At 40.4% G+C, this 10,741-nt stretch overlaps 2 protein-coding genes across 2 annotated transcripts in view; one reads left to right on the top strand and one right to left on the bottom strand.

Annotated features, from left to right (window-relative positions):
• Nucleotides 1–2,584: 2,584 nt before the first annotated feature.
• On the bottom strand, nt 2,585–9,540 carry LOC101861759 (ketosamine-3-kinase; the record flags this gene model as incomplete). The annotated part of the gene is made up of 7 exons (XM_035971847.1): nt 9,413–9,540; nt 8,153–8,339; nt 6,786–6,869; nt 5,649–5,749; nt 4,834–4,993; nt 3,024–3,165; nt 2,585–2,679 (listed from the first exon to the last, which is right to left on the bottom strand). Coding segments are annotated over exons 2-7 (732 nt in total), but the record flags the coding sequence as incomplete, so codon positions are not given.
• Nucleotides 9,541–10,030: 490 nt separating this feature from the next.
• The window catches only part of LOC101861533 (N-lysine methyltransferase setd6), a gene marked incomplete in the record, with an annotated part of 12,941 nt that continues 12,230 nt past the window's right edge, over nt 10,031–10,741 (top strand). The window contains 1 exon segment of the mRNA XM_013086922.2: nt 10,031–10,206. Within this exon segment, the coding sequence (XP_012942376.1) occupies nt 10,060–10,206 (147 nt within the window).

Below are 10,741 nucleotides of genomic sequence, written 5' to 3'. Positions count from 1 at the left end.
GGGGTGAACCTCTCTAAAACATTGAATAGAAAGTGTGAAAATCTGAGTTAGCTTTTTTCCTCGACAATGGGTGATCATCTTGAGCAGGTTCGACTGTATCTGCAGAGAAGATTTATAATATAATATAATACAAGATATATGATATAATATACGACAAGATATATAATATAATATACTACAAGATATAGCCAAAAGCTACCACAACTATTCTGTCAGTCTCAGTGCAACACGTTCTATTGTATGTTCTAGGTCTACAGAGGCCATTTTTAAAGATGATATAATACAGCTATATTATGACGCAAGGGGCTTGCTCTGTCTACTTCATATCACAGGACACGTGACATCACACAATCTTCAGTGTTTTACTTAAGTAACTCTGGAAGTGTTTCAAAAACAGCATCAAGTCTTTAATTGTTTAATTTGGTCATTTTTCTATGTGATGTTCTCCATCTCTTAACTCTTTATCTCCGGCAAGCTTCTCCCAGCGGCTCGCTGTCGGAACCACTGTGTCGGTGTGTCGCTGACAGCAGCTCAGACACATTCCTTTACCACGACTTGTCAACATCAATATTACTTTACTGCCGAAAACAGGTCTCTTTACTGGAAGTTCATTCATTATATGAAGTACTATCATAATATGTTCGCCAGTTTCGATTAATGACCCATTTAATGACATTTTTGTCATGTTTAAATTTAGTACCAAAAAAGGGACCCGGCATAGTGGGTTAATCCCCCTCGGAGATAAAGAGTTAACAATACAAAAGAAATTACGTTTCATTAACTAAAGAGTTCAACATGGCATACACTTTGGGATAACTGTCTTCTGGAAAACACACAGGAATTTACTTTTCTATTTTCCTTTGACAAATATTCCAAAATCAAATCTGTCAAAAGTAAAAAACACCACACCCGCGTTGTAAGATGGTCACAAACTAGCTAACTTCTTAATTTTAGAAAGAGTTTTACGGCACTTGCAACACAATACGGTATATAAGTGCCGAAGATTAGAGGTGTTACAAGAGTTTAACAAACATAAAAAAGAAGGAGGAGAGATAAAGACGATAGTCGTTGGATAGGAAAGAAGGAGCAAACCACACCAGAGCACCCGCCAACCACCCACAGCAAACTTATGTCTTTAAAAAAATCTCAGCACTACAGAGAATCCTGTACACAAGAAAACTCGAGACAACACTCGCTAAACGTCGCGACAAACGACGCAAGCCTCCCCTCAGGAGTATTTCTTCGCCAGTCCCTCCATTATCCTCAATGTGGAACTTTTATATCCTCCTCCAAAGTGGTTCCTGGCAGACACAAAGAAAAAGCAAAATGAAATACAACAATTTATTTGTGTCCCGACGCGATGGAGTCAGGCGCTCGTCAATTTTGGGCATATCAAGTTATTGGTGTAAAATCTTAAAAGCATTTTCATTTATCTTGCTTTTAAAGAAAAAAAAGTATCTGTTTATCTTTAATATTAATAGAAGCCAAGAAATGTGCAATTGAAGGAGGTGGGGGTCACGTGGTTAGAGAGGTACAATTAGCCAGAAAATGGCTGCCAAAGTTTTGTAACTTCAATAGCTTGAGAGTCCTTGAAAACTGAACATTTACATATTTTGTGCCTTCAATCACTGCTTTTCAGTAAAATTCACATAGAAATGAGCTTTTATATTGACATAAATGGTGCTGAGCCAAAAAACACAAATCTGATAAAAGTGGCGCAAATGCATGTTTCTTAGAATTCATTATTTTGACAAGCACCTGATTTCACCACGATGCCTCACATTTGTTCTTTACTTGTAAGTGAATTCAGCATCAAATCAGACACAAACAGCATCAGCTACAGGGAAGTCATTTCAAGATTGCAGCACAGGGCCCAGCAAGGAGAGTGATGGATGGAAGAAAAAAGGAAAGAAAGAAGGACACCACAAGTTAGAACCTTTTTTTTTTTGAGAACTACTTTACCTTACTTTTCACAGCTCATTCAGTCACAATCGGTCACTGCCACAGACAGAAATGTGTCAACGAGAGAGTCAGGCAGCCAACAAAATACCATGTTTGCTCCTTCTTTCCTATCAAACTTCTATAATCCTATTCTCTCCTCCTTTTTTATGTTGATTACTCTCTTCTAACATCTCTAATTTTCGGCACTTATATGACCTTATTGTGTTGCAAGTGTCGTAAAACTCTTACTAAAACTAAACACCCACCCCTCCCCCCTCCCCCTTCCTTGAGGGCACACAGACAGGGAAGATGACATTTCAACAAGTCAGCCAAAGGAGTTATCACGAAGACGCACAAGTCTTTGGTTGGAAGAACACACAGCCACAAAACTACCACTTTTTTGGGGGGTAAGTGAAATAGTGGAACATCATGTAGAGATCCTGTCTGTCTCTATGGTAACCTACCAGTGGTGGAAATAGTGGAACATCAAATAGAGATCCTGTCTGTCTCTATGGTAACCTACCAGTCTCTATGGTAACCGACCAGTCTCTATGGTAACCTACCAGTCTCTATGGTAACCGACCAGTCTCTATGGTAACCTACCAGTCTCTATGGTAACCTACCAGTGGTTGAAATAGTGGTAGCTGGTGAAGAAGTCACGACCAAAACCTCCGAACATGTTGGAGATGGCGAGGTCGTACTCGGAATGTCCGTAGAAAGAGGCGGGGTCAAAGACAACTGTTGAGAGACAACACACTCTTTGATTGGATGGAGAAAGAAAAAAATAAAATAAAAATTAACCGTACAGGGTGATTCAAAAAGATTGAACGATTTCATTTTGTAATACTTTAATAAGGAAAAGCAATAAAGAACACACACACATACAAAAATATGCATACACAAATGTACACTAACAAACTCATCAACAAAACAAACAAGAACCAAAACCTCCCAGCCCCAGCTGTACCGTTTTCTTTCCCCCCTCCCCCCCCCCCCCCCTTTTCCCCTGACCTCCCCCCCCCCCCCATTCCCCAGGCCCTTTTCCTTTTTCACCTGACCCCCCCCCCCCCCCCACCACTCACCTGGCCCGTCTCCCGTCTCCCCAGCGTTTCCTCCCCACAGGTCCCCATGTACCAGCGAGGGCTCCACCACGACGTCCTTGAACAGTTTGGGCAGACTCGGCACCAGCGTCGACCACAGGGTCCCCACTTTTCTGTCGTTGTACTGCGGATGGAAGATAAACTTTAGTTTAGTTTTAGTAAAAGTTTTACAGCACTTGAAACACAATAAGGTCAAAAAGTGCCTAAGATTAGAGGTGTTACAAGAGAGTAATAAACACAAAAAAGGAGGGGAGATAAGGATGATAGATTTTTTATAGGAAAGTAGAAGCGAAGCACACCAGAGCACCCGCCAATCACCCACGGTTTGTCGTGACAAGGTAGAGGGAAGAAGGAAAAGAGGTAGACCGCGTACATCCTACTTTTAAAATAAGTTTTAGAAGAGTTTTTACCACACTCACAACTGCATAAGGTCATATGAACACCAAGGGGTGGATGTCAACAGAGAAGTCCTTACAGGGAATCAGACTTACTCTGCTCACCTCTCTAGCCTAAACAGCACAAAGTCTGCTTCGATTATCAAGGCACCCCGGAAATAGCAGTTCACAAGAGAGTGACAAACATACAAACGAAGTAGAGGAAAAATGACGATAGTAAGGATTAGGAAAGAAAAAGCAGCAGTTCCTTGTTGCAGTTTAAGCACAGTTATGAGAATGACATTGATAAATCCGCCCATTTACAATTCTACTGTGCATAAGAACATGTTAATATCCCCCCTTTGGGAATGGCCTAAATACACTTCAGTCAGTAGCACTGCCCTGGGGGGGCGGGGGGGTACATGAAGGAAAAGAGGTAGACAACGCACGTACATTTCACCATGCTGCCTCACACACACACATATGAATATGCACGTACATTTCACCATACACACACACATATGAATATATATATATATATATATATATATATATATATATATATATATATATAAACTGGGACAGCAAAGCATCATCTTATCTTACCTTATCTTATCTTGAACACTAAAATCTTCTGGCAAAGTAAAACTAAATCATTACAGAACAGGGAATGGTGAGAAAGACAAAGTCTTGTCTACACGCACAAAGGAAGTGAACCAAGACAAGATACATTCACAGCTCAAGGAAAAGATGAGAGGACAAATTTCTCTGAGCTGTGTCACCCTAAAACTCTGAACTGACGCTGTGAAGAACAAGTAGGTCGCAAACATTGGTAACTTCCCTGACTGTTTTAGTTTTAGTAAGTGTTTTATGGCACTTGCAACACAATAAGGTCATATAAGTGCTGAAGATTAGAGGTGTTACAAGAGAGTAACAAACACAAAAAAAGGAGAGATAAGGAGGATAGATGTTTGATAGTAGAGGAAAGAAGGAGCAAACCACACCAGAGCACCCACCAACCAGCCACTCTCTGACTGTGACATCACTCACCTTCTCTTGAGCCCACTTCACGTGTTGGTCATGTCTTGGTAATCACGCAAAATTACTGACACGTGTCTTGGTAATCACGGAAAATTACTGACACGTGTCTCGTTAATCACTCACTGACAATCGCAACTGTCTCGTTAATCACGCAAAATTACTGACACGTGTCTTGGTAATCACGCAAAATTACTGACACGTGTCTTGGTAATCACTGTAGATTCTTGGCTTCTCTTTGGAGGGGAACGAGACCTAAAGACACAGACAGATGTAAAGGTGACACTTATCAAAGAGCACTCAGTGACACAGCGACACGTAGACAGACGTACACAGCGACAAAATGACACAGCGACACAGTGACAGGTAGACAGACTCACAGGCCACGTGTCCGACCACTTGTTCTCCTGGGGGAGGTAACCACAGCACGTGGTTGTCGGGAACCCAAACTTGTCCGTGTAGCAAGAGTAGTTCCCCTTGTGAACCGACTGCTCCTTCTGTCTCGCCGTCTTGCCCAACTCGGAGTTGTGCAGGTGAAGTCTGGGAAGGACAGTGACAATTGTCAAATGTTCACATACAACTTAATACAAATGGTCGCTTTTAAGGATAAGTGGGCTAACCCAGATTTTGGGGGTTTCCAGAAATCTTGACCTACACCAAAAGTGGGCATTGCCCTACCTATAGGAGAAGTTTGGTTTCATTGGTGTGTATATTTGTTTGGTTATAGAGAAAACTCTCCTTGTCTTTTAAAGAAACTGAACAAGGGTCCAAAAACTTTACCTTCAATTTTCTCAAAACAGCATTTTTAGGGATAGCCCTCTTGTGCTTAAAAGCGACCAATTTTCAAATGTTCACGTACAACATAACAATTGTCAAATGTTTACACGTACGACTTAATACCAACATAACAATTGCCAAATGTTCACATATGACTTAATACCAAGGAGACCACAGCTGTTTTGGAAAAGTTTCATCATGCCAAGCTTTGGACTTGACTTGCTGAGTTTGAATAGTGGCTCCGCAGGACAAAATGTATGCTTGGGAGAGACAATCCAAACAAAAACACTGGGTATAGAAAGTTAGGAAAAACAAAAACACTTTGTGTAGAAAGTTAGGAAAAACAAAAACACTTTGTGTAGACAGACAGTTAGTCACACAAAAACACCAACTACACCAGACCCCACAAGGAGAGTACCTGGCCATCTGCTCTCCCAGTTTCCTGGCGTGTCGTGACAAACCACGGATGTCAACGTACTCCATGACCAGCACCGCACCACCTCGGGGGTTACTGATTACCTAGAGAATGTCTCAGTGACAGGTTACTGATTACCTAGAGAATGTCTCAGTGACAGGTTACTGATTACCTAGAGAATGTCTCAGTGACAGGTTACTGATTACCTAGAGAATATCTCAGTGACAGGTTACTGATTACCTAGAGAATGTCTCAGTGACAGGTTACTGATTACCTAGAGAATGTCTCAGTGACAGGTTACTGATTACCTTAAAATGTGGCACAAGAAAAAATAAATAAACCCACCTATACAATGCCACAAAGAGGCAAAAACACATAAATAATGACACAAGGAGAGAGAAAATAAACCCATTTAAACACAAGGAGAAAAAACCCCAATGTGGAACAAACCAGCCGTCATCAGAAATCGAAAAGAAAAGATTGACATAGTCGTTTCATTATGTGTCCATACTACTACCAATACCACTACCAATACCACTACCAATACTACTACCAATACCACTACCAATACCACTACCAATACCACTACCAATACTACTACCAATACCACTACCACTACCAATACTACTACCAATACTAATACTAATACCAATACTAATACTAGACACAGCACCATCAGAACAGACAGCGGTCTGAGCGGCTTTCTATCTCACACTGTGTTAAGGGGAACATTAATTCTGCCAGTGCATGCTGGAAAAAGCTGATTGTCATTATTTTCATTACTTTAATTTTGTAACTATGATTTGATGGCTTTTTAAAAAATTCCTATTTTATTATCATTATCATCAATATTTTTAGGTATAATTTATGTGACTATCGGCATCGTGAGCCAAACCCTGACTGGAATTTCCAAAGCTGTTGCTGTCTAAGCTGCTTCCTTACGGTAACTATTTACAACGAAAAAAAGTTTCATTTAATAAAATAACCAAATATGCTCGCTTTTTCAGCATTAAAAAACATCAGATGATGACAAGGCAAGCAACAAAAGAAACAATAGACACAGAGTTCCCAGTTCTTTGCCTCACCAAGAAAACTATTGAGCTGAACGGAACATAGAGGAGGACAACACATTCTCCTTACTTTGATGGGTGAAGGAACTTTCACTGTGTCTGTTGATTTCAAAGCAGCCAGACTCTCAAACTCCCCCTCAAACATCCTCAGAGCCTGGGACCGGAGGAAAGTCATGGGTTGTAATATAAACCCGGACACAAAACCTTATCCGACAGAACTGGATCAATTCATGTTTCCATGGTTATATGTGAGGCAGCGTGGTGAAATCAGGCGCTCGACAAAATACCGGTAACTAAATCGGAGAAACAGGCATTTATCCGCTAGTTTGGAAATTTTAATCTAATTTTAATTTTTTTATATCCGCATAAAAACAAATTTCCATGTGAATTTTTCTGAAAAACACTGATTAAAGGCACAAAATCTGTCATTTTCCAGTTTTAGCCATTGGAGTAACCAAACTTTGGCGGCCATTTTCTCGCTAATTTCACAACTCAAACAAGGCGACATCATTTCCTTCAAATGCTGACATCTTGGGTTCTATTCAAGATAAACAGATATATTTATTTCGTTGGAAGCAAGGCAAATAAATCAGCTTTCAGATGATACCAATAACTCCACAAGCCCAAATATTGACGAGCGCCTGATTCCACCACGTCATGACATAATTAATGTTTTCATGGTTATATTCCCCAAGATGCAAACTGCACTTTCAGAGCAGAATTTTTGTGTTAGTGAAACAAAGTTGAAGATGGTGAAAAACAAGGGCTGCCTAGGGAGGAAACTACAGTGTTCACAATAGGTCACTTTTAAGGACAAGCGGGCAAACCCAGAGTTTGGGGGTTTCCAGAAATCTTGACCTACACCAAAAGTGGGCATTGCCCTACATAATTATATGAGAAGTTTTTTTTTCAGTACGGGGTTTTACGGCGCTCGCAACTGCATAAGGTCATATGACCGTGCGAAACAAGTTGGTTTACTAAAAGTTTGGTCTCATTGGAGTATATATTTGTTTGGTCGTAGAGAAAACTCTCCTTGTCTTTTATAGAAAATGAATTTATAAGGATCCAAAAACAATACCTTCGATTTTCTCAAAACAGGAATTTTGGGGATAGCCCCGTTATGCTTAAATGAAAGCGACCAATTATCTGGCGCAGAAAGGGCCTGAACAAATAAACAATATGCTATAAATAGATTGTGAAGCGCATATAGAGCTGGCTGTTGAGTGGGGATTTGCGCTATACAAATGCTATCTATTATTATTAAGTGTATTAAAGGTCATGATGATCACAGAAAAAAAGAAATGCTCTAAGTGTATGTTCTCTATGTGTGTGTTCACAATGAGTATGTTCTCTATGTGTTTGTTCACTAGGAGCAAGATGGCTGGGTGTATGATCGCTGTGTGCTATATGAGCATGCTACATTGTACTATGTTGTACCTCAGATTTGTCATTGAATTTGGCAAAGACAATGCCAGAATCAGTTTCGTATGCTGTTCCATTACTGATGCAACCTCCTCCTCCCTGGCCGGTGCTGCGAAAGACTGAGGTTCCAAGCTCTTGTTTAATAAGCTCCTCAATAGATCCCATCTTCACACTTCAGATCAGGGAGAATAACCCAAATATGCTGTAATATTAAAAAAGAGAAGAAAACGCATTTACAGCCCACAATGAATCCCACTTCCCTACTGTAGAGAACTCTTCAGTTAATATTGATTTATTACTAACTATGACAAGGTGTCACCAAAGAACAAAAATAATTACTCATTAACCATTTGCATTTTAAGTAAAAAGTGGTGGCATATGATCTTCGATACATTCATGAATCTTGATGAGCATTTCTAAACCTCAAACTTATCATAAGCTACGAGAGCTTTATCAGGCTAGTTTGGTAAGAGGTTGAATAATATGTCTAAAAGGAAATAGAGTTTCTGCTGCACTCTTAAGTCTTAAGTACACATCGCAAGAAGACATAGGTTGACTTTGAGTATGCCTATTTAGTTTTAGAATATTATGTGACTGTGACTGAGACTTAATAGGCCTAAAACCTAAACGGGGTTTTCATTGCGGATGAGTCGGAGGCGATCGCCCCACTGATCGCCTGAAAACAAATGTTTGTGCCACAATAGCAGTTTTGCGCCCTCAATCTGGCAAGCAAACCGCCCACAACCCGACCCCTCCAATGGGCACCCCGCCCAAATAAAACGAAATACTTTTAGTGATGTTAAGTTCTTGTAGAATGTCAATAACATTTACATGGACTCCATCTAGAGTGATCACAATACTATACTCTGTTTTCATCTATAGATCCTTTTTTCTCTCTTACATTGTGATAACAGAGTCCGTTGTGATAATTATCTTATATTTATATACAGCGTTACTTTTAATACTTTTATCCAACATATCAATTTAATTTACTACTATACAGTTCAAGTAAAGTCAACTACATTATACAACATACAATGACAATATACAATTACGTGGATTGCAGCAACTCAATTTCAATCATTTTAAGCTACCTATAGCGTCTATACTATAAAATATATCTAGATTCTAGATCAAGATTAGATTCTAGAACCAGCACAAAAATACGGGCTGCACCCAGCTGGGTGGATAGCGAGAGAGTTTTTCCTATCACACTTTACAGTTTTGAGGATTTCCTCCCCAGAGAATACTCTTCCAGGGGCCGTTTTTCCGTACAGGTCTGGGGTAACCGTTGTTGTTTTTGGTGTTGGTTTTTCCTCCGTGTGAAGTCAAGGCAAGGAGAATACACAGTTATGTTTACTTCGGTAACTTTCGTTTTCTTTCAGAATCGGAAATTCCCAATTCCAAATGTATATCTCCAGATTAACTTGCAAATTTCGCCAAATTTAATATTTACTTGTTCTTTACTTTTTCCTCCTCTGCAAGTTGACGATAAGCGTCGAGGGAGATGCAATTTTCTATGGTAGGCAAAGATGAACTCTATTATTTTTAAAAGAAGATAACTCTATGGTGGTAGGCCAGCTCTGCAGTTCTTTCAATTGGGATATCACACCTCAGGGTTTCATTGACACCCTCAATCCACCGTTTGCGTGGCCTTCCTCTTCTTTTGTAGTCATGTAGCCCGAGTGCATAGTATACCAGCAAGGCTAGCATGAGGCTGGTCGGCAAGGTGACATACGTGAGTAGCACCGGCCAAAAATTTACTGCATTATGTAGTAACCATTCCCATGATACGAGGTTCACATATTTTAGTAAGATTTTTATAATACTTCCAAAAAGCGTCAAAATAAAAAGATATTATCCAATCTGGACACATAAATTCTGGTCAAGGGACACTACTCTTAATAATAAACTTATTAAAGATGGCCGCGCCCTGTAAGCGACGCGGAGATGCTCTTGAAGATGAAAAAATCTCTCACAAAAAGCGAGCCACTGATGATGCTTCGGACAGGAAACTTGATAAATTTTTGGAATGGTGCAATAGAAATGATTTTAAGCTGTCGCACAAGGTTTGATACTTCCTCAGTTTTTTAATGTTTCGAAATCCATAGATCTAGATTTCTAGTACGAGCTGTTTGGCCAGCCAGTGTTTTCGCTTCCAATGTGAATGATCTCTCCTTTCTGTCTCTCCTACACTACACACTCTTTATCTCTCTCTATCTCTCTTCCTCTTTCTCCCGGTAAGATTGTTCTTTACCGGACCACGGGTTGCTGCCGGTCGGGACTACTTTCGCTATGGCGCCCCTTGGGCCTTGTGCCTGTTCAGCTGTTGCCTGGTGATCCGACATTCTTCCTTCCCGGGCTCCCCTACTCACTCTCCTACTCACTTTCCAACGTCTTCACCCTCCGACTGCCAACTGCCGACTGACGTCTGTTACCGTGATTTTCAGCCATCACGACCATGCCCTTTGACCCACAATGCTAATTGGTCAATCTAATCATGTTGTCCATATTCTTCTCGAAAGTGGGTATTCTCACCCGCCCGGAAGTTCTCGCAAGATCTACTCCTCCCCTCTTCTCTCTCTCTCTGTCTCTTTCTGAATA

The sequence above is a fragment of the Aplysia californica genome, unplaced genomic scaffold (genome assembly GCF_000002075.1).
Source record: "Aplysia californica isolate F4 #8 unplaced genomic scaffold, AplCal3.0 scaffold00521, whole genome shotgun sequence".
In the NCBI taxonomy this organism is placed as follows: Eukaryota; Metazoa; Mollusca; class Gastropoda; order Aplysiida; family Aplysiidae; genus Aplysia; species Aplysia californica.
This window is presented reverse-complemented; position numbering and strand designations above follow the sequence as displayed.